Genomic DNA, 24520 nt, shown 5'->3' with positions numbered 1-24520 from the left:
GTACATGTTCACAAACTCGGACTCCAGGTAGCGCCTTCCTCATCGGCTATCTGGCCAGCATCTGCCTCAAGCGTGGAGGGGAGGACCTTTGCGGGACAACTCGTGGCGTGACAGCCACCTTGATGTTCTCGCACCAGAGCTTCACTCACAGCACCAGAGGGACAACATCAGTTGTTATTTTTTCTTCCCCACACCAACCCGCCCAATTGGGCGTGTGAACCCGCCCAATCCGACCACATCGGTCGGTGGGGCGGCTCGGGGGCGCCCCCGTGTGGCCGGGCAGGCGGGGCCTACAGCACACACAGAGCGGGGGCGGGAGCTGCGCGCGCGCACACGGGCAGCTCCGTGTCACCCGCTGTGACCTCCCGCACGTGGCTGAGGCTGGAAAGCGATCTCCACCCCCACCGCAGGTAACCAACCGACCGACCACCAACTGACCAACTGACCGAGCGCGTGTCACACGCAGCCCCGGCGCTGAGTCTCTGCCCACGTGCTGCCGCATCATCACCTCCTGCCACCCGGGGCGGGGGCGGGGCCCCGGTCCTTCAGCCACTTCCGCACTCCCTGTCCCCCCCTCCCTCTGTCCCCCCTCTCCCCCCTCCCTCTGTCCCCCCCTCTCTCCCCCCTCTGTCCCCCCCCTCTCCCCCTCCCTCTGTCCCCCCTCTCCCCCTCCCTCTGTCCCCCTCCCCCCCTCCTCTGTCCCCCTCTCCCCTCCCTCTGTCCCCCCCTCCCCCTCCCTCTGTCCTCCCCTCTCCCCTCCTCTGTCCCCCCTCCCACTCCCTCTGTCCCCCCTCCCCCTCCTCTGTCCCCCCTCTCCCCCCCCTCTGTCCCCCTCTCCCCTCCCTCTGTCCCCTCTCCCCCTCCCTCTGTCCCCCCCCTCTCCCCTCCCTCTGTCCCCCTCTCCCCCCTCCCTCTGTCCCTCTCTCCCTCCCTCTGTCCCCCTCTCCCTCCCTCTGTCCCCCTCCCCTCCTCTGTCCCCCTCTCCCCCCTCCCTCTGTCCCCCCTCTCCCCCCCTCCCTCTGTCCCCTCTCTCTGTCCCCCCTCTCTCTCTGTCCCCCTTCCCCCCTCTCTCCCCCCTCACTGTCCCCCCTCTCTCCCCCCCACTCACTGTCCCCCTCTTCCCCCCCCACTCACTGTCCCCTCCCTCTCTCCCCCCCCACTCACTGTCCCCCCCCTCTCCCCCCCCCCTCCTCCCCCCCACTCACTGTCCCCTCCCCTCCCCCTCCGCCCCTCTCCCCCCACTCACTGTCCCCTCCACCTCCCCTCCGCCCCTCTCCCCCCCACTCACTGTCCCCGCCCCTCCCCCGCCCCTCTCCCCCTGCCCACTCACTGTCCCCTCCCCTCTCCCCGCCCCTCTCCCCTCCACTCACTGTCCCCTCCCCCTCTCCCCGCCCCTCTCCCCCCCACTCACTGTCCCCTCCCCCTCCCCCGCCCCTCTCCCCCCCACTCACTGTCCCCTCCACCTCCCCTCCGCCCCTCTCCCCCCCACTCACTGTCCTCCCCCTCTCCCCCCCACTCACTGTCCCCTCCCTCTCTCCCCCCCACTCACTGCCCCTCCCCCGCCCTCTCCCCCTCCCCTCACTGTCCCTCCACCTCTCCCTCCGCCCCTCCCCCCCCACTCACTGTCCCCTCCACCTCCCCCTCCGCCCCTCTCCCCCCCACTCACTGTCCTCTCCCCCTCTCCCCCCCCACTCACTGTCCTCTCCCCCCCCCCCCCCCCCCCTACTCGCTGTCCCCTCCCCCTCTCCCCCCCCCCCCCCCCCCACTCGCTGTCCCCTCCCCCTGCCCTCTCTCCCTCTGTCATAAAGTGACTATGCTCCTTGGTGGGAGGTAAACAGGATTGTCTAAGAGCTGGACAGACTTGGAGCCGGGCTGCTCTGTGTCCCCCACACGACCCACCATCGCTGGCCTGGCCTTTGGAACTCCATCCCACAGTCCCTTCGCCTCGCCCCCTCCCTTCCCTCCTGTGCCTCCCGACGTGAAAGGCGCTCTATAATGTAGTGGAGTCCTGTAGCTCAGTGGTTAGAGCACTCGCTTTGCAAGCGAGAGACCCGAGTTCAGTTCCAGGCAGGTCAGTGCGAAACCTTGGGCAAGTTTCCTTACTCCACACACAGCCCTAATAATAATCCCTCCAAAAAAACAAAAACAATAATAAATTGGTCATTTTCAATCTACGACTGTTTGTGGGACATTGCTGTGCGCAATTGGCTGCCGCGTTCGCCCACAAATATACAGTCAATTCACTTTACAGTGTGTTTTGTGAAGCGCTTTGGGACGTCCTCCCGACGTGAAAAGCGCTATATCAAATGCAAGGATTATTCTTATTAAATGTAATTTTGTTGTTGTTGTGTCATCTTCCTTGCCCTGCCCTCCCTCCCCTCCAATCCTTCTGATCCCAACCACCAGCTCGGGTCCAAATCCTTGACTGTCCAGCGCCTTGGGATGTCCTCCTGGATGTGAAAGACACTATACAAATGTAATCTTGTTGTTGTTGTGACACGTTTGCCAATAGAATGTCAGATTCAGGCTAACCCTCTGTGGTGGTCTTAGTAGTCCAGATTCTGAGCGAGGTAGGTCTGCAGTAGTCCGCTCTTCTGGCTCATAGGCAAGACTTGGATCGGCAGACCGATCACTAGGGGCAGGGGTTGTTCCTGTTTACTCGTTCAAGAAAAAATCCTAATGGATAGGGTGGTCCTAGCTGGATAAGCAGCAGGAAAGAGGAAAGCTTGCCAGATGGTGCTTTGAATGGCAAGCTGGGTAGTTCTAGCTGGTTAGACTCCAGCAGTACCTCAACGTAACTCTGGGGGTCCACAAGTCTTGGCTCTTGCCAACCTGCACCTCCTTGGGACGCCCTCCCGACGTGAAAGGCTCTGTACAAGTGTAATTTTGTTGTTATCAATACTTTTCGGAATTAGGTAAGCAAGATACGTCCCTCCAGGGAGAGAACACGTTCCATTCTAATAAATATCTTGGGAATTTCCAAGTGTAGGTGGGTTACATTAGAACTCTCAGTTTGGTTTGGATACTCTTAAAGCGTGGTGATGGGTTTCTGCATGTGTCTCACACCTAGCTGACCCCCCAAAATGAAATGAATGACCAATTTTATCAGGTGGGTTGTTAGCTAGGCAATTGGGTGAAACTCCCTTCAGTTTTCGAATAGTACTGTTGGATCTTACCTGAACAGGCAGATGAGATGGGACATTGGTTTAATGCCTCATCTGAAGGATGGTACCTCTGACATCATTACATTGAAGTGTCAGGAACTCAAAAGCCCTGATGTGAAGCTTGAACCCACAACCTTCTCACTCAGAGGCGAGAATGCTACCTACTGTGCCAGGCTGACATACAACCTAAAAAGAAAAAGTGCAGATACTGAAAATCTGAAATAACAAAAACAAGATTACATTTGTATAGCGCCTTTCACGTCGGGAGGACGTCCCAAGGCGCTGGACAGTGCACAGCATTTCAGACACAAGCTGGGGTCAGGGCCGACAAGGGGGGGGAGGGGAAGGGGGGTGGCCAATGGCATGGTCGAAGAGGAGGGTCTTGAGGCGGGACTTGAAGGAGGCTAAGGAGGGAGCGAGACGGAGTGATTGGGGGATGGAATGCCAGAGATTGGGGGCAGAGTGGCTGAAGGCTTTTCCGCCAATGGTGGGGCGGGGGACGTGGAGCAGGCCGGAGCCGGCTGAGTGGAGGGAGCGAGCTCCCCCTCCCCGCCCTCCACCCTCCCCAACCCGGATCCCCGTCTCGGTTCTGAATCACTGATTGTCCAGCACCTTGGGACATCGTCCCGATGTGAAAGGTACTATACAAATGTAATTTTATTGTTGTTTTATGGATATGATTTAATATAATTTTTTTCAAATGTTTGTGCATTTTTGTCTTTTGTTCATGCTTCCAAGCTTATTTCTAGCTTCACCTCCAGACTTGATTAGCTGAATGAAACAGTTCAGCCTCCAGATTCCAATGCGCTCCTTGTATTGGGCCTTCAGCCTATCTGCCCCACTCTCTTGAACTCCATTCCAGAGTCTCTTCACCTCGCCCCTTTCCCTCACCTCCTCTTCGCTTCCACCGATCCCGAATCCAACCCCTAGCTCAGCTGCAAACCTTCGACTGTCCATCATCTTGGCATGTCCTCCCGACTTGAAAGGCGCTATATAAATGCAACTTGTTGTTATATGGTCTGTCAAAAGTGAATATTCCAGCTATTCGTATAAACAGGATTCAGCTTGGGAGTGGTCGTTCACCTTTTCGCACAGTGCGGGTGGATCTGGCAGAACACTACTTAGTTGGAAGAATTCCAAGTCTAAGCCTGGAATTTGAACTCCCCTCATCTCCTCATGACAAGCCAACACCAGGACCACACAGGCCAAGTTTCCATTTTAATGTTAATACTCAATCCTTATTGTGTGAATAATCTTCTGATACCCTGGCATCCAATGATTGGATGCTTATTAATATCTTTTTTCTTTTTTTTAAATCTCTTGCTATTGATTGATATTGCAGCATGAATGATGAAAAGAAAAAGCAGCAATTTCTTCTGAATTCAGCTCTTCAGCTGCAAGATACGTGCCCGGCAGAAGCTCGCTACCTCTTGTAAGTGCACAGTTTTAGCCAACTCCAGACTATTCCTCCTACCTCAACACATTACTCCTCCCTCCACAGGCTACAGATAATCCAGAACTCTGCATGTCCTCTCCCACACCAAACTCTGTGACCCAATCTCCCCCATTCTCCCCGGCTCCATTAGCTCCCTATCCTTCAGAGGATCCAGTTCAAGATCCTGGTCCTCACATACAAATCCCTCCATGGCCTCGCCCCACCCTACCTCTGCGACCTCCTAACCCCCTACCAACCCGCCCGTTCCTTCCGCTCAGCCGGCTCTGCCTGCTCCACGTCCCCCAACCCACCGTTGACGGGAGAGCCTTTAGCCACTTTGCCCCCAACCTCTGGAACTCCATCCCCCAATCACTCCGCCTCGCCCCCTCCTTAGCCTCCTTCAAGTCCCGCCTCTAAACCCTCCTCTTCGACAATGCCATTGGTCACCCCCCTTCCCCTCCCTTCTCCCCCTGACTCCAGCTCGGGTCTGAAATGCTGTACACTGTCCAGCGCTATACAAATGTAATCCTGTTGTTGTTGTCACTGACCCATTTTATAAAGCCGAGATTCACCTCCTTATAAGTCGACCAATGTTATAATGGGGTTTTCTGGGATGCTACCCTTTGTAAGAGGCGCTATATAAATGCAATTTGTTGTTGTTCTGCTATATGTACCTGCACATAATATATTCCTTTTGGGGAGCAATGTTTTAAAGCTAAGGCTGTTATAGAAATAGCTGGAAGATTTGCTTCTTGCAGCAATTTTCTTTCTTTGCCAATTTCCTCTTGAAGGCTGTGAGTGACTCCCTTTGTTGGAGTACACCTCGATCACCAGAGACTGTTCAGCTGTGGGCTGGAAGAGGTGGTCAAGGCAGCCTGTCAATATAGCCAAATCACAGTCCGCACCTGATGCCCAACACTAACACTTTGCAGCAGATAACAGCAGGGAATGAGAACGCTGACTGATTTTATTGTTGCTTTGACTACTCTCCCATCCTCACTGCTGCCCCAGCTGAGATCAGCTGACTCATCACAGAATGTGTATTGAATCTGCAATCTTCTCCTGCTGAAGGCTTGGTTTTACCAGTCCTGGTTGTTAGCTAGCTACCTTATGTGTTAAGATATTCTGTCTGGTTGGTCCTAAAATTCCCCTTCACATTCTTGAACCTGTGCTTGTCCTGCAGCCTTGGCAAGTCTAACGTGTTGTGCTGGTTTACTTTCTCTCCCATTAAGCATCATATTACATTATTATTATACATGAGTCTCTTATGTCCTTATGACTGGTATTTTTGCTACAGTCTTGCTTAGAAGGTTTGCAGTAAATAAAACCTATGTTTAATATTATGCAATAGATGAGTACAATCCCTAGCAGTTGTATGAACATTTAAGGCAGTGAACCTTTTGTGTAATGAATTGGGCATCAAAATAAATCTGGATCTACAGTATGTTTTTTGTAATATTTTATGAAATTCTGGAAACGCCACTCCATGCAAGTAATTCTGTCCAAAAACACATTAATTGACTTTTGAATTGTAATCTTATTTTTATCTTTTCAGATGGAAATACTATTCTGCAGCAGGTCAGTATAAAATTCTCCTTTATTGATTTTAATCAACATTGCAGTCTGCCAGATTAATTTATAGACGTTTCCTTACAGATTCAAAAGTTAAAACAGAAGGTGTATGCAGTCAGTGTTACCAGTACTTTCGTCCTGGAAACCACAGAGTACGAATAAAAGCCAAAGTGAAGATGACTCAACGGATAAAAAGGCTGCTCCGTTACGAAGTCTCCAACGGGAAACTTAGGCTGAAGCATGTCCGACAACTGAAGAAATACAGAAGCGCGAGGAGCACATTGGTAAGAAATGAGCGAGTCCTGGTTGCATTTCTAAAGAATTTTTGTAATGTTCTATTTCATTCTGGATTCTGCTAAAGATGCGGAATGAGATGGAGAAAGTAAATTGAAAATAACCATTCCAGACATGCCTGATAAAGCAGCCCGACAAGAAGATGCAGGTCCTGAGTTGGGGAGGGCAACTTTAGAAAATATTTACTAGAAAATATTTCTTTACGCAGAGAGAAATTAACAGCTGAAAGTATCACTAGGAAAGGTGGTATTAGCCAAGTTCCTGGACTCGTCTAAGAGAGAGCTTGATATTGCAATGAGTAGACGGTAATAATAATAATAAAAATCCTTGTATTTGATTACGTCGTCGAGATGTCTCAAAGCTTTTCACAGAATATACTGTAAAGTGGATTGACTGATTTGTGGGCAGAACCAAGCGGTCAGTTTTGCGCACAGCAGTGTCCCACAAACATCGAAACAGACTGAGTTATTTGGGGAATCTGTTAGCCAGGACACCGGGAGAAACCCCCTTCTCTTTTCAAATAGTACCATGAGATCTTTAACATCCACTGAGCAGCCAGACGGTATCTCATTTTTTTTTAAACGTCTCATCTGAATGACTGCACTTGCAACAATGCAACACTCCCCCAGCACTGCATCTTAGACTATGCGATTCCAAGTCCCGACATGGGGCTTGAATCCATAACCTATGGACTCGGAGGCGAGAATGCTAACTCTGAGCCAGGCTGACACACGATAGGGTAGGAATTCTGATTTGAGATTAAAAATGCTACGGTGGCCTTCATCCAAACCTACTGAGATCCATGCTTTTGCCTCAAGGATAGAGAGCAGAAAGTACCTCATCAAAACTTCCACATCTTTCTGTTATATTTATTTGGATTTGCCTTTAACAATTTACCCGAGAGATTACCTGGATATGTATGCTGTGACCGGATAATCCCTAGGGTAAATTGTGAGGATACATGTTCAGTACAGATATCAGCATTTGGTGATATGAAAATACTGTAATTTGATATGTATGGTAATACATAGTCATAGTCTTGCAATTAATATAGCAGCTAGAAATTCAAAAAATTTTAAATTATCCCCCGGGTAATTGCTGTCAAGTAGGCAAAGGCAGCAGCAATTTTGCAGGCAGCAATGTGCCACAAGCAGCCATGAAGTGCATGAATAATTAATATGGGAAATGGTCAGTGAGAACACTGGACACTTTCTCTGTTTGAACAGTGTCACAGAATCTTTAACATCCATAGAATCATAGAATTGTACAGCTCAAAAGGAGGCCATTCGGCCCGTCGTGTCTGTGCCGTCTCTTTGAAAAGAGCTATCCAATTCAATCCCACTCCTCCGCTGTCTCCCCATAGCCCTGCAAACTTGTCGTGCCCTGAAGGTATGACGGGAGCTTGAGTTATGAAGTGCAGAGAGAGGGCATACACATTGGTGGATAGTGGAGTTAGAAACGTGCGACAGACACACCAGTCCGCTCACAGACACTTCTGCTTTCATGGCGAGCTTATATTACAGCACTCTTGTCAATTGTTTTTGGTTAGCCGTATGACTATATGCTGAAACCCATCACCATGTTTATGAGTATCCAAACAAAGCTAAAATTTCCACACATCCCACCTTCACATGGAAATCCCAGAGATAGATCGTTGGAATGGAATGCGCACTCTCTCCCTGAGGAACGCATCCTGCTTACCCAATTCCAGAAAGTATTAGGTGCAGGTTGGCCAGTGCCAAGGCTTGGGGACCCCAGAGTGTGTATTGCGGTACTGCTGGAGTCTAACCAGCTAAAACCACCAAGCTTGCCATTGAAAGCACTATCTGGTAAGCTTTCCCACTGCTTGTCCAGTTAGGACCACCTATTTGTTAGGGCTTTGCCTTGCAGGGTTAACAGGAGCTAAAGGGGGTGATTCTCTGCCCCCAGTAACTGGTCTGCCCTTCCATGTCCCATATCCTGTCAATGAACCAGGCTGACTGGATTCCGAAATTCTGTTGCCAAAAATGTCACCTTGACCCCGCTTACCTCTCCCCCACCCCTGGAGGACAGTCACTGTTGTAAATGACAGTAACATTGGAATGGGAATGTGGCAGCTCTTTATCCAGAGAGACTTGAGATGATTTTCCCTCCCCTCCTCTGAAAGCATTGTGCCGGAGAGAGCAAGGTGTACACGTCTCCCACTGATTCCAGTGATGGTGACCACTGTTCTTTTCTGATTTTGCATTGTTGTGCTCTGTAGACTTTCCCGCACAACACCAAAGGCGGTGACGAGAAAAATAAAGTCACAATTCTGGAGATAACAGTACATACATATTTCCAGATTGCTGCAGAGTACGTACCCTGGTCACTAGAGAAGTCCCTGGCACATTATCCTACCCCCATCCCCCCATCTGTTTCCTGTGCTGAATGTGAAGATTTGTGCTGTGCACTGTAGGGGGAGGTGTCAGCTAACAGTTATCTTCCACTCAAGACACTAAATAAATGTGAGCTGTTGTTGTTGTGACTGATTAAGCATCAGAGATGCTTACCCTGCATGAAGAGGGTTATATAAATGCAAGTTGTTATTGTAGTTTATAGGTGAATGACCATTGGAAACTGTGCTGAACTTTGGAAAAAATCTTTAATTAAGTCTGAACCTGGAAATTGTTCTTTTTAAGAATTATCCAGGAACTTTTAAACTTAAACCTTTGAAACCAGTTGCAAGTTTTGCCTGATTAATGCAATGAATGACAACATGAGTGCACTACTGAAACCAGCCATTGGATGCAGGTTCAGAATCGGGGCTTGAAATCAAATCGACCCAACCAGAATATTACCATGGAAACTGAATCAACATTACCATGGAAATGGCAATGAACCATCTCTAAAAGCGTAGTATAAAAGGTATCAGCTATCTGAAGGAGTGGTGCTAAATGCCAGTTTTTGAGTTGGTGCTCACTTGACCTTGCTGATATGGGAAAGATTCATGCCAATATTTAGTTTTAAACCCCAATAAAGGTTGCTATGTTCTGATGACTTTCAATGTTTGTCATCAAAATGTACTGCACTTGTCCTGCTTCTTTTCAGAGTCCTTCCCTCATTTGTGCTGAAGAGAGAAAGGTAGAGGAGCTTATGCACCAACCATAGGAAATTCTGTAGCAATGGTGGCCTTCAACCTTTATCCCCTCTTGTCCTGAAAGCGATGGTTTCCATAAAGTATAGATCAGTCCTGTGAAAAATCCAGCTTCCATATTAAGACTGGGTCGGACTGCTTTCCAAAATTCTGTACGATCTTATATTTTAAGTAAGAAGTTTTAAGAATAAAATCATGAGGAATTTGGTCCTTTGTTGGGGTCGAAGGTGTGGCCAGCAGTGGGCCAAACCACTCCGTTGAAGCCTGGGAGTCAAGCAGCAGTGGAATTAAACATTGCTGGTGACTCCCAGTCTTCGATAGATGAATGGCTCGAGTCACTAAACCTTGGGTAGAAGTTCTGCCTTCTTGGAGGAGCAAAAAATCTAGTGGCTCTCGCTAACTTGGACTGAACCAAAGACTGAACTGAAGTGGCTCAGCTATACTTTTTTATAAAGGTTCCCTTTTTTACATTAGACTAATATGTGCAGATCCGCAAGTCTTCACCCACCTGATAATAGTTTAATCAGGCTGGACTGGAGCCCTAGGCTGACAATACAGGACTAGTACATCAACAATTAACAGAACATTTTGTCTAGCACATGGGATACTGGCATTTTCCCATAACATTTTATCTAGAGATATACCAATTGCCCGTAACATCTGTCACGGTTAGTTAGAGATTCTGCAACTCAACTTCATTTAATTAGGATTGTAGTTCTACAGGTAAGACTAGCTAACAAGCATAAGCACACGTAACTTAACTAAAACAAGTAACAGTCATTCATTTCTGTTTAACTTTGATGCCTACGTGTGATGAGATTTTAAAACTTACAGATATGTGTTTAAAAAATAGTGGTTATTTTTCATCCATATACTTAAGGGTAGTGACATGCCCTATACGTTCCATTAATCTTCAAGCACTCCAGTTGTTGTTGTTAACCTGCCAATATCTGTATGCCTTCTACGTTTCATATTCTATCATCCAACATTGTGCCTTATTCACAAGCAGGAGTTTTGACATAACCACAGTGAAACCATGTGCCGTCAAGGTCCTGTGTGTGTGTGTGTAGTGAATAGCAAAGTATGGAAAGGTTCCTTGCGACTGATATTGGAATTCATTGTTTCTCCCATCTATGTGACCTTGTTTGCTGAAGCTGCTTGTTGTTCGTGGTATTTTTGCAGACGGCTCACCATTCCTTTGTGATTCTGGATCAGTGCATTCAACAGCATTACACCATTGTGCAAAAAATATTTTACTGAGGGTAGATAAAAGTTGCAGAACAGAAGGAGCCATTCAGCTCACCAAGCCTCTGCTGCTGTTAGTTTGGCCACTGGAGTTACATACCCTGATTCCAATTCCCTGCTCTTTCCCACTACCCTTTCGTATTGTGAATTGGAGCTGTAAATAAATTAAGAACTACCACAGTATTTTTCAATCTTTGTTCTATAACCACCGACTTGGGATATCTCAGCAAAACATCACAGCGCCAAGGAGGTGTTGATTGAGGCAGCTGTCACAATACAGGGCAGCACTGTTATAACATGGAAATTGGGATGTATAAAAGCTAAACCAGCACTACAATGAGGCACAGTTGCTGGCCAGCACTTCAGCGTCATGACATCACCAATCGAGTGATCAATACCTATACAGGACTGTCAAGCACCTTGAGGCGTCCTCCCAGTGTGAAAGGCAGTATATAAATGTAAATTTGTATTGTATTGATATCATCACAGTTTGCACTACCAAACCTATTACTGCGAACAGATTAGATCGTGGTTTGCCACAACCAAACCTCCTATCGCAAGGACATTAGAACGCCTAACGCACAATGCAGAAAGTTGGCAGTAGATCCATAGGACACACAACTTGTAGGCAAAACAGAGTTGTAATGAAGAGCATTATCATTATTTATACAATGCAGAAATAAATCAGAAATGTTTAATTGATGCAAATGAACAACTATGACATTTTCCTTTAGGGCATTGCTAAATATATATAATCTTGCATTCAGAGATTGGTGTTCAAGTCTGAACTCTTCCCTTAAGTTAATATGTCAGCAAATCCTTAACTTATGGGTGTATAAATTAAATAGTTGATCTGAAGTTCTTTGCTTTATTTTAATGTGAGAAACTAAAGTAGTGTAAATCAATGGCTTTCAATTACATTTTTGAAAGAGGGCATTCAAGGACATGGACACACTGATTCATTAAACCAGTGGATCATCTGTGTGTGTCGATTTATTTTTCAATGGTCAGTGCAAATCACATTGCAGAGATCAATTTGTTTTGATGCAGGCGATGCCATTAGAACTTGAGCTGCCACACATTTGCTGCAAATTAACTGTACATCTTGCATCAGGACAGTTTGTTTCTAAGGACATGAAACCTTGAGGCACAGCCCATTGCATAATTGAGACCTTGTGAACCTCATGCACAAAATACTATTCTCCAGTTGAAATTTGTTCCGAGGCTTCTTAACAGTTCATTTTAAATATCTTCTCCTCAAGTAGCGGGCTTTGTGTTTTTCCATGGTCCGAGGATAGGAACTATTTTCAAAAGGGTCAGTTTTACTGAATGAAAGATCATAATCTTTGTGACATGTTGGCAGGTTTATAACTTTGTGATACAGTAAATAGTCAGTGGTTCGCAGTGTACATTCTACTTAGCCCTTTACATTTGTATTCAGATTAAAAGTTCTTAAGTAATATTTAGGTTTCAAAAAGCTGCCCGAAGTAATATTTTTGAAATGTGTATTACATTTAGGAACGTGTTGGAGAAAATCCACATATGTTTAGTGAAGGTTATTATTGAGGCAAAACCTCTGTTAAAAAGTGGCATTGTGTTGCTCTGTAGGTCACAATCACTGCGTAACCCCAGCTTTCTACAGTCTACCAAATGAAAAGAGACCAATCTTGGGAAATTATGATAATTGCTTCCAGAGCCAACAACATGGTATGGTTTAAGATCTGTATCTGAGTGTGACGTGATTATTATTATTATTATTATTTGGTTCTTAGCATTAAGGTGATCAAACACTGACTCCTCCATCACCACCACAGCTTCCCCTGCTCTGATTTCAGCTTCTCTGCTACAGAGGGAACACAAGTTATTGCCTACGCACAGACATTGACCTTGATGAGTCATAAATGCCAGTCAAGAGTGAACTGTTACCTTTAACATCGTAGGTGTTTGCATCTGGGACTGTAATCAAATATTTAATTCTAATGGGCGAAATGAGATGTAAGAGGCAATAATGCTTCTGACTTCATGTTGACAATAGTCGATGCAAGATTATTGCTCATTCCTTACTAATTCCACTACCAATTCCCCCTGCTCGGGTCATGACCCAACTGTGCAGCGCCTTGGGACGTCCTCCTGACGTGAAAGGCGCTCTATAAATGGAATCTTGTTGTTGTTGTTGTTGTTGTTCTTCCACCCATGTAACCTATTTGTTATAAATCAAAAGATTTTCATGAACTTTTCTTTTATGGAGGCACGCAAAATTCATATAAGGCACTACATCTCCTATGATCTTGAACTGTATCCTTTTTGGGTGGTAAATGAAAAAATAATTATTGTATTTTTTTACTGTGAAGTGTAGTGACTGTATATTTGTGAGCGAATGTGGCAGCCTATTGGCCTATTGCACACAGCAGTGTCCCACAAACAGCCATGAAACAAACGATGGACCGATTCTATTTGCGGGATTGTTAGCCAGGACACTGGGAGAAATTCCCTTCTCGAATGGGGAGGAGAGAAAGGGTCAGCTTTGGCTCCACCAAATAACAGACACAATATCAACTTCTGAAATGTATTGGCTGAGAAAGATTTCAGTTTGTTGTCTTTATGCACAGTAGTTTACAGTTAAGACATTGTCACACAAACATTGGCTACAGCTTGTAACTAGCATGTTGCACAGCAATTTATCCGCTCAAAATCAATATTAATGAATCCTAATTATTGGGCTATTCTGCTTTCTCCTGTTGTTTCCAGTCCTAAGCATTCAGTAACAGCTGTGCCTGGAGGAAAGCTTGTGTTTTCAGGAAGGTTATCTTTAATATATTTTTCAAGCTGCTTAGCCTCCTTGGACCTTGAACTGAATGGAAGTACGCAGTGGTTCACACTCTACCTAGGTTCTCCTCTCGGGCTGAGTTTGTCGCTTTTTATGCATAAAAATATTGGGCTTGTAGGTAAAATGATAGCATAAAAAATAATAATTCCTTGCATTTGATGTAGGGGCTTATCATGTCATTGAGACGTCTCAAAGCACTTCACAGAATATATTTTAAGTGTTATTTGGGGTATTTTATTTGTGTATGTAGACTGAATTTTGTTGGCGACACTCTGCAGCCAATTGCACATAGCCGTGACCCACAAACAGTCGTAGATTGAGTGATCACATTTTTTGGGGAGGGAGGGATTCTTACCTCTAGAAAGCGATCCATCGAACAACTAACAACCGATTGTTACTTCCTACTTACTGCTGGTTAACAGAGGCGTGTGGAGTAAGGACACTTGCCTAAGGTTTCGCCCCACCATTAAATCGAACTCGGGTCCTCTCGCTTGCAAGGCAAGCACGCTAACCACTACAACAACAACAACAAGATTACATTTGTATAGCCACTTTCACGTCGGGAGGACGTCTCAAGGCGCTGGACAGTGTACAGCATTTCAGACCCGAGCTGGGGTTGGGGGGGGGGAAGGGAGGGGAAGGGGGGTGGCCGATGGCATGGTCGAAGAGGAGGATCTTGAGGCAGGACTTGAAAGAGGCTAAGGAGGGGGCGAGTTGGAGTGATTGGGGGATGGAGTTCCAGAGGTTGGGGGCAGAGTGACTGAAGGCTCTCCCGCCAGTGGTGGGGCGGGTGGGTCGGGGACGTGGAGCAGGCCAGAGCCGGCTGAGCGGAGGGAGCGGGCGGGTTGGTAGGGGGTTAGGAGGTCGCAGAGATAGGGTGGGGCGAGGCCATGGAGGGCTTTGTAGGTGAGGACCAGGATCTTGAACTGGATCCTCTGAAAGATAGGGAGCCAATGGAGTCGAGCGAGAATGGGGGAGATGGGGTCGCGGAGTCTGGTGCGGGAGAGGACACGGGCTGCAGAGTTCTGGATTACCTGCAGCCTGTGGAGGGAGGAGTTGGGAAGGCCGACTACGCTACAAGACTCCACTGAATGGTGCCTTGCCACTGGAAAAATGCATCAGAATGGGAGAACCCCGTGATGTTCAAGATCTGGGGTAGAAGCCAAGTTGTTGCACATTGGTGTGACATTCGTGGGGTTCCCTATCGGGGATGCACTTTACATCTTGAGGCACTGTTTATGTTGCTGTTTTTCCGGCAACTGCTATTTCAATCACAAACTGCATTTTCCTCACAAAATATACAGTCAATTCACTTTACACTATATTCTGTGAAGCTCTTTGAGATGTCTTTGATAGTACGGGGATCCACACACCAGGATCATAGTAAAGAGTTAGCTTGCATCTGAGCAGGTGTCTTGCTATAACAGTAAAAGGAAAACCACTATACTGTCACCCAAGGTATCATGTTTTGAGAGAGTTGCCGTTGTTGTCAACCCAGGGTCTATGTCTGTGACATATTAGCAACATTTTTTGCCTCCGAATTTTCTTAGAAGATCGTTTTCATCTCATTCAGGACAAATATACCTTATGGTTTTGTTTTGACTCAGTGAGTTGAGCCTTTACTTTCAATCTCACATGATCCTCTTCAGTTTGTGGAGGGATGTGTATTGCTATGTTCCTTGTCGAGCATACCAGATTTGTGCGCAGGGATCAGTCGGACAGCTATCTGTTGTGCACGTCTCAGGTTACTGCGTGTCCATATGTTTTTACTTATCTTGTTCTTGGATTATGTAGTGACGTCACGAGCAATGGAGCCAAGGCCACTAAAGTATGTTACCCGACGTCCATCCATCTGTTCCTCCCTGCGCTGTGAATAACTCGGGTCGTCCAGAATGAATGAATAAGTCACAAATTACTGAATTACCTGTAGACTTGGCATGAATTAAGGGAAAACTGCTCTACTTTCACACAGAGGATTAAAACTTAACTTGGTGACACAAATGCCATTAGGCACTAAGATACACAATTCTTTCATATTCCAGTAATATGGCAATAGAGCTGTGCTGAAACCGTTTTTTTTCCAAAACACTGCAGGTACAGCTGTTCACGCTGCAATCTGCAAGCTGTGTTTTAGCCCTGCGTTATACAAATGTAATTTTGTTGTTGTTGTGTTCAGAACTGAGGCTGTAACATTTTGAAAAAAATATTTTCTCCTGAAGGCAGTCCTTTAAATACTATAAAATAAATGCTGCAGCTCTATTTAATAACTGTAAATTCTATGTTTGACATAGAGCTGGGGGGCATATTGAAATAACAGAAAGTGTGTATATAATGATATTTCTATGTGCGTCTCAGAATTGTCAATGAATTTGGGGCATTTTATATGCAGTTGTAACTGATTTGATAACCTAGAATACAAATTCATCTTCCTGACTTCGAGCTATTCAAATAAGGAATAAAAATCAATAGAAACCAGGCAGAGGATATCTGGCAGGAAAGACTTCAACCAAACGTAGAGGATGACGTGTTTTTTTTTGCCTCTCACGGATTTAATTCCGTCAAATACATTTGAGTTAAATCTTTTGGCACACAAGCACTTGCCCTGATTGGACTTGCTCTTATTGGTATCTGTCCGAATCATTAGCATGGCTGCATGAATTTGTCAGATACATCAATGTGCTTCAAACTGATGTACTGTACTGCAGATCACTCTGCGTATCTCCTGGCTAATTAGGATGCACAACATCTTGTTCTTAAAATGAATGCAGAATTAAATGAACTAAAGACCTTGCCTTGCGGTAGGGGATTGGTTCAGAATTCCATCAATGTCCAACAGTGGCTACGTTTAGCCCCGCCTCACTCTGCAATCCTGTCTATCCAGACGCTTTGGGTTCATCTGCTTTCCTTAGAGCCACCATTCAGTTCAGCTTTCCATCCGTACAGGTTACAAATCTTAAACATGGCCACTTTCATATCGGTAAGTGCAGAATTGTATCTTTATCTGGGCAGTGTGTTTAGTTTTTTAGTTAGGTGCAGCCAAGGCTTGGTATTTATATGAGCTAGTTCCTCACGCAGAAAGCCGAATTGAAACCAATACTTTATAGATAAATCTCTTTTATGCACCATAAAAGAGGTCAGTACAGAATTTTGCTTGAAGTGTTGCTATTCTACTATTGAAATGATTTTTTTTTAAATTGCAATGACCTTCAAATATAAGTGTGCAATATGTTGCTCATTTATCCGAAGCAATTCTGAGACACCCTTTGAGTTTTGTAAAATTGAGACGGGTGTTAGGCATGGAGAAGAGCAGAAAAAAATAAAACCTTGACCAGCAGTTAGGTGGGTGCTATATTTCATTTTTTATAGAAAGATTTTGCCGCAAGGAATCTGTCCACAAAAATGTGTAAGAGCTTGTGTATCAGTTATGTAGGGACGTTGATTATTTTATTGCAGATTTGTGTTTAATTACCAAAACAGACTGTACAATGTCAGTTACTGGCTTATAGTTTTCATTTGCATTATGCTTTGGATCTTATTTAAATTTACTTAATCCTGTGATCTTATAATTTTAATTTATATTATCCCGAGAATATTGTAGTTTTAATTAAAATTATTGAGATAAGCAAATGTGGTGTTGTCAGACTCGAAGGAGTTTTGTATCTGCCTTGAGTTTTTTTCTTCAAAAAACGTAGATAACTGGTATCTGATTTATTGCGTAGTTTGACAATTGTGCGTTTCCACTGTTCAGTAAGCATGCTGCATGGCCCTGACGCTGATACAGTAGTCATTATTTCTCAACATCAAGGTATCTGATTTACTCCCTTTTCGGGTGGGAATGGAAGAATGCTAAGACTATAAATAAACTGAAAGTAGGGCAAATGTAAGAGATGCATAACAGTACAGTACTAGTAACTGCTGCTGTGCAGGTATTGTAGTTGCACATCTGTTACAATTCCTAACAATGTTATACAGAATTGCTTTAATTTGCTTTGTCCTAGCTCGCTGCATCGCTCCTACTTCATTGTAGAGTAATTGCTATATTTGGTTACATAACAAATCGCATCGGCTACGGTTGGAACTGCACATGGGTTTATTAACCATGAAATGGACTGTAAGCTTGAAAGCAACTCATTTCATGCGCGTTGAATAATAATCCTTGAATTTAATATAGCGCCTTATCACATCTTCGAGATATCTCAAAGCGCTTCACAGAAAATACTGTAAAGTGAATTGACTATATTTTGTGGGTGAATATTAACTTAGCTCAAGAAGAATGAATTCACAAAAGAAAAATCATGTTTACATTAAAGCGATAAGCTCGCATTTTCTCTGCAATCCACAGATGCCCTCATTTAAACATAACATTCAAGTGTATACAAAAAAGTACACAGTCACTATCTTTACAGTAAATTCTGCAAAACACTTTTGAGACGTCCTCCCGAGATGAAAGGCACTATATCACATATAAAGATTATTATTATTATTAAATGTTGAGGGATCATTCAATAACCCCATTTACATTGAACTTTTTACCAACACAAATATGATTGTTTTAAATTGTGTTGTTTTAATGATCTGAATTAAAATATGTAAATATAATAATGATAATCCTTGCATTTTGATGTAGTGCCTTATAATGTCAACAAAACAACTTGCATTTTATATAGCATCCTTCACACGGGGCAGCGTCTCAGAGCGCTTTATCATTGAAATTTCACAAAGCACTTCACAGGATTTACTGTAAAGTGTAGTAAATGTATTTTGTAGGCTAACACAACAGCCAATTTACACCCAGCAATATCCCACAAACAGCCATGGAGTGATTGACCAATTTTATTTGGGGAGTTGTTGGCCAAGACACCGGAGAAACTTCCTTCTCTTTTTGAATAGTGAATTGGATCGTTAATATCCACCTGAACAGGCAGATGGGACCTCGGTTAAACATCTCATCAGGAGGACAGTACCTCGAACAATCCAGCACACCCCCAGCGCTGTATTGGAGTGTCAGTATAGACTATATGAATTTAATAGCAACATAAGCTATCTCGCTATGGATTCTCACCACATGAAATCCTTGTCTTGTGCTCAGTTAATTCTGGTGCAACTCTGAGTGAGTTGACAATCAGATAGGAATTAATATAAATCTCTTCCCCCACCCCCACCCTTCTCCCCAGTATGCATACAGTTCTTATCCGTGGGGGGAATTGAGTCATTTTTGGGGTGCTTGGAGCCGTAGGTGGGAGACTCACCTTAGTTCAAAGAATATGCAGAACGCAAGGCAGCTGAAGAGATTGTAGTGAAGTCAATTATCGACAATGCAGGAATGAGACTCAAAAAACAACTTCATTTCTAATATTGACTCAATTGTTCAGCGTACACAATTATTTTAAAGCATTGGGTTGCTTTCGCAGGATAATGACCATTCCATAGTACTTTGCAGTAATTTATGGATGTTCTGCTTCTGTAGCTATTATGTAAGTATTTGTGATGCAAAGTGATTATTGTAATGTACTATGAAGTGGGGATTACTAATCTTTTCCATTTTTAATGCAATGAACCTGGTGATCTGCACTGAGGTACTGAATCCATAATTATTGTAATGATAATCCTTACATTTGTTATAGCGCCTTTCACATCAGGAGGACATCTGAAAGTGCTTCACTAAACTCTAAAGTTTAGAATTTTTGTGTATTTTGTAGGCAAAGATTCTTTTACATAAATCACGTTTTAAAACAGTGCATTCTTGTACAGATCAGCTTATCTTTTTTTCTGTTCTAGCTGGTTACCTGCTACACATGTAATGAAACCTCAAGATGCTATGGAGCAAATAGAGCCGCCCTGATTGCAGCGTCGGGTAGATTAGCCAGGTCAAAACTGGGCGCAAAGGCACCCGAAGTCCAAAGACACCAACAGACCCCAGGCCTGGCGATGGGTTATTCCCAGCATCTGAACAAGCCAGGATCAAAAGGCAAGAATCCAACTACAGCTCCAAGGTAATTGTAATGTGTTTATTTTTTATCGCTTAGTTTCTTAGAGATGTCTATGTAGGTCCATCTGCAATTTGTATCAACCTTTTCAGCAAACCCAGTTGTGATGAGGCAGAAGCATTGTTTGTTTCTAAAAATCTGTTTTACCCAACCTTGTTTGTAATAAAAGTAATACGTGCATTTGGTTTAATTATACTGAAATTACTCATCAGTGGGGCACTTTATTAAGTGTAGTGACTTGTTACACAACCAAATATGATATCTAATATGTATCAGCAATAGTTCCAGAAACAGCAAAAAGATGAATGACAAATTGATTTCATGATTAGTGTTTAGTTAATTCAATATAGGGAGAATATTGGCCAGAACAGAAGTGAAATTATCCGTCAGTCTTCAAAATAGTGCCTTAAGGGATCTTTAACATCTACCTGAACCACCAGAGCAAGTAGATGTAAGTAGAAGTTAATGTGTCATTTGACGGAATGCATCTCTGGCAATGTAGTGCAATGTACTCCCAGTACTGTATTGGATACATAATCCAATTTATATTTCTGTGACATCTCTCATATGGAGTTTCATTTGTTGTATGTGCACTCCATTCAAAGAATGTTGCACTGGTGTGAAGCGTGACTGCACAAAATTCAGAAAGTAGGGATGTACACGGAAAAGTAGGTTAATGGCCCTTAATAGGCATTTACAACAAATGTACTGTAGAGTATTGTTGTTGAAGAGGTTAAAACAGCTGAGATGAACAGCCACAAAATAGCATGCAAAACAAAATAACACATCAAGTGCCGACTTAGCTCAGTTGCTGGCATTTTTACCTCTGGATCACACTCCACCTCACTGAGTCAGTCTGGAACCTTGGCATCTTGTTTGACCCTCAACTATCCTTTGTATCCCACATCCGTGCCATGACCCGCTCTGCCTTCCCCCACCTCCACAACATCGGCCGGCTCTGCCACTGCAGTGCTGGAGGAATGGTGTATTGTTGGAGGCGCTGTCCATTGAATGAAATATTAAGTAAACAGTTCTCCAGATAAATTGGTCTTTCACCCTGTGACTGTTTGTGGGACCTTGTTCTGTGCAAGTTGGATGCTGGGTTTGCTGAGTCAATAAACACAGTCAATAAAGTGGGGGATAGCAATTCCCTGTGAGATAGTTCGACAAAATAAGGAGCTATATCAAATGGAATTATTATCTGCCTCAACATGAACAATGTGATATTGATCGCTACACATCGTGCAGGTATCAGTAACCATTTTGACATGAGGTAAAGCCAAGTGGTGAGCCAATTGCTGCCGTTGTATGCCTACTTTGGTGTTCTTTATTGTGATTAATGTAATGTAAGCTTCTTTTCATATCCTCTTATTTTGTGTGTCGGCCTGGCTCAGCACTTTCATCTCTGAATCAGAAGGTTATGGGCTCAAACAGCAAATACAATGGGACTTAAAAATGANTTTTTTTAATTGAAATAGATTATTGAAACATATAGGACATTGGAGTTGGCCCAGCTACATTGTCGATGAATGAATAATAATATTCTTTACGTTAGCCATAGTGACTTTCACGTCAGGAGGACATCTTTACAGTGTTTAATTTCACAGGATGTACTGTAAAGTGGTTTAACGTTTCATATGAAGCACAAGGGCATCCCTTTAATGCTGCACTTATCTCAGTATTGCACTGAAGTGTCATTCTGCTCCAACGAGCTATAGTTCCGTAGCGGCTTGAATCCATAACCTTCTGACCTAGAGGCAAGAATAGAATGAATTGAGCTAAGTTGCCACGAGGTAACATAGATGCTGCCAAACCCTATTTTATTCTTGAGCTTTAGTTATTTGTCTGTTTATACATATTGCATTTATATTTTCAGAACATTCACTTCTACACCTTCTACCTCATCTGCCCCCTTGCTGAAGTCAGTTAAAGCAAAGAAACTGCACTGTTCCCGGCTAAAGATGCTCTTGAACTGTGAGCAGAAACAGCCGAGCAAGAAAGGAACTCTTAAGGATTTTTTGTCTTCAGTGTAAAACGGTGTTTGTTGAGATTTTGTAATGTTTTAACTAGATGTATGCACGAGTGGGCAGGGGGGATGGGGACAGTGAATTGAAATTGAAGATGAGATGGCCAGTCAGTTGGATGCAAGATGGACCGTGCACTATATATTTATGGCTTTGTGCGAATGGAGCTTTGTGATGTTGCCATGAAACAAGCTTTTAATTTACTGCCAAATTGGAAATGTGTTGCTGGGATTCTTGCAAGAGAAACGCAAGTAGGAAGTGTCTTGCGGCTTCTACGTTTGCATCTGCCGTATTGTGGGCTAATGGGAGGCATGTGCACTGCCTACTAAGTGTTAGGGTAGCTTCCCATCTGTCTTTCTCTTCAATGGGAAAAATAAGGCTGCCGCCAGCCAGCTTTCTGCCTGAGGATGAGAATACAGTACACATTGGCAGCCAGAAGAGAGGGACAAAGAACGAGTGCATTTTCTGGCAGTCTCAGAACAATTTGTACTGTGGCTAGGCTGGAGTATCATCCACCGCCAGGTCACAAAGCCATGGCTGTAGTAAACGTGTTTGCTGTGTTGCCAAAAAAAAAGGCTGCTCGAGTCATTTGTGTTACTGCTAAAATGTAAATCGGAAAGCAATGCAATGCTAAAGCTTTCAGCCATGTTTATAATTCTAAATGTTAAGAGGGCTAAAACTGTGTCGTGTTTTGATCCCCTGTCTTCCCCTCACCCTTTTTTTGAAAACAGCACAGTGCTTCGGAGCACCAGCATGGTGTGCCACAGAGTGGTAAGGTGCCCTTTGGCTGCAGTAAACGTAATGTGTTGCTACAAGGCTGCTCTAACAAATTGCTGTTGCAGCTGGATAAATTTACACCAGGCAGCAATGCAGTGCTCGTGCTTTCAGCCATGTGTATAATTCTAAATGTTCAGGGGGCTAGGTGTCTTGTGTTTTTCTTCTCTCTCTCTCTCCCCTCACTTTTTTAAAGAATAAAAGAGGTGGAGGTTTGGAGCCTTTAGTGTAGCATGCCACATTGTTATAAAAGGTTTAGATTAGTACATGTGATCTTCCTTATACTGGGTTCTCAATCTCTGCTGTGGCAAGTTGCAGCTATCTGACAGGTGTATGTGAAGTCAGCCAGGCTGTTATCCATCACCTGCTATTGGCAAATTGGTGTTGGTTTGGGAACAAATTGGTCAGCCGACCTCTTAGCCAACTGTGATTGCACACAGGGGCACAAGCAAAGACAGAGGGGGGAAGCAGAGAAAATTTCTTATGTTATACTAAAAAGGTGATTTTGTATTTCATAAGTCAACTTTTTATAAACTCAAAATGTAATTTGTTTGTACTGTAACGATTGTGATTGAAAATGTAATTTGTGAAAATATTAAAATACTTGGGGGGCACGATTCTATTGTGATTTTTTTTTCTTTGGTATCATATGTTCTAAATTCAGAACTCTGCAGCTCGTGTCCTCTCTCGGACTGGGCACCGTGACCCTATCACCCTCACCCGGCTCCACCGGCTTCTCTTCCCCCAAATAGAGTTCAAAATCCTTGTCCTCGCCTTCAAAGCCCACCACTGTCTTGCTCCTCCCTACCTCTGTGATCTGCTAACTCCACATTGACCTGGCCGCTCCCTCCGCTCAGCAGGCTCCAGCCCCCACCCAGCCCATCCCACTGTTGGCAGTCAGGTCTTCAGCTTCTCTGCCCCCACCCTTTGGAACTCCATCCAGTAGTCCCTTCGCCTTGCATTGTCCCTTGCCTCCTTCAAGGCACGTCTTAAGACCCTTTTCAACCACACTTTTGGTCACCCTTCTATCCCTAGTCTCCCTGCCCTCCACCCCTTCTAATCCCAGCCCCTTGGTCAGGTCCAAATCCAGCGCCTTGGGACATCCTCCTGATGCAAAAGGCATTATACAAATGTAATTTGTTGTGCTCATCAAGGTGAGGAGGGGAAAGGAACACAGTTGGAAAAACGGCAGATCATAAATTAACTCACGAATAGTAACTCAGAGTCTATAGTGGGAGCTCCTGCAGCTCAGTAACTGGCAGCACGTCACAGCCAAGTTGCACCAATCCTAGGATCTGTTACTGCGGAGCGAAAGTTACCTTTGTTTATTTTTTTCTGTGATCTTGATAAACTTTAGCCTCAGACTCTAAAGCAGCAGTTGCTACTTTACATACATAAGTATTTTTTAATCCATACTCTCACAACAGAATGGACAGGTCACGGGGCAAGTGGAATTATTCACTGACATACCTGACTTGCAGCCATGTAACACTTGCAGGCTGTGATAACCATTTTCAGCTGATGTCTGGGAGACATTTTACTCTTAGACTTGACGTCAGGGAAACTGAATTATCAGACAATCCCTTTATTTAGTTTGAGTAGAACTGTCACTCAATGGGAAAGTGTGTCTGAGCTGCAGACAGAAAAATACTGGCAATGCTCTCACATATTTCATGCTGAGCTGTGTTGCCCACAAGGAAGCTCACAGGGAGTTCCTGTTACCTACCATGCACCTAGTGATCCACCCATATCTTGAAGGTATTGATTCATGCTGCGGGATAATAATGGAGCAAAAACGGATATTTGCAATTGAGGTACAGATGGCAATGATTTAATACAGGTTGGTTCAACTGGCTCCCCGCAGGCCAATTTCATCCTCCTCACCTACCTCCGTTTCATCTGGCCCACCCGCTCCCTCCATAACCCGTCAATGTTATGTCATGTTTCCGAAAAATATTGCTTTTGTGGCCTGTTGATGTTTCTCAAATAATAATAATAATCCTTGCATTTGACATAGTGCCTTATCTTCGAGACCCCTCAAAGCACTTCACAGAATATATTGTAAGTGAATTGACTACTTTGT

At 44.4% G+C, this 24520-nt stretch overlaps 1 protein-coding gene across 3 annotated transcripts; it reads left to right on the top strand.

Moving 5' to 3' along the window:
- Window positions 1-297: 297 nt before the first annotated feature.
- cunh18orf21 (chromosome unknown C18orf21 homolog) lies at window positions 298-22635 on the top strand. Of its 3 annotated transcripts, none has more exons than XM_007902616.2 (6): window positions 298-410; window positions 4507-4596; window positions 6155-6177; window positions 6256-6455; window positions 19431-19645; window positions 21516-22635. In XM_007902616.2, the coding sequence occupies exons 2-6, from the start codon at window positions 4508-4510 to the stop codon at window positions 21670-21672; spliced, it is 684 nt and encodes a 227-aa protein (XP_007900807.1). In that variant the 5' UTR covers window positions 298-410; window position 4507; the 3' UTR covers window positions 21673-22635. The 3 variants fall into 3 exon arrangements, with proteins under 3 accessions (XP_007900807.1, XP_007900808.1, XP_007900809.1); XM_007902617.2 differs by lacking the exon at window positions 298-410 and adding an exon at window positions 2456-2476; XM_007902618.2 differs by lacking the exons at window positions 298-410; window positions 4507-4596; window positions 6155-6177; window positions 6256-6455 and adding an exon at window positions 16377-16629.
- The last annotated feature ends 1885 nt before the right edge of the window (window positions 22636-24520 follow it).

This window comes from Callorhinchus milii, unplaced genomic scaffold (assembly GCF_018977255.1).
Source record: "Callorhinchus milii isolate IMCB2004 unplaced genomic scaffold, IMCB_Cmil_1.0 Scaffold2, whole genome shotgun sequence".
NCBI classification, from domain to species: Eukaryota; Metazoa; Chordata; class Chondrichthyes; order Chimaeriformes; family Callorhinchidae; genus Callorhinchus; species Callorhinchus milii.
Note: the sequence above shows the minus strand (reverse complement) of the source record. Positions and strands in the feature narration are given on the sequence as shown.

Bases quoted from the DNA above. Each gene is read 5' to 3' on its own strand.
- cunh18orf21 (XM_007902616.2), top strand. From the start codon at position 4,508: ATGAATGATGAAAAGAAAAAGCAGCAATTTCTTCTGAATTCAGCTCTT. The intron at 6,456-19,430 runs GTAAGAAATGAG...TTTCTGTTCTAG, and splicing joins GAAGCGCGAGGAGCACATTG to CTGGTTACCTGCTACACATG. The intron at 19,646-21,515 runs GTAATTGTAATG...TTATATTTTCAG, and splicing joins AATCCAACTACAGCTCCAAG to AACATTCACTTCTACACCTT.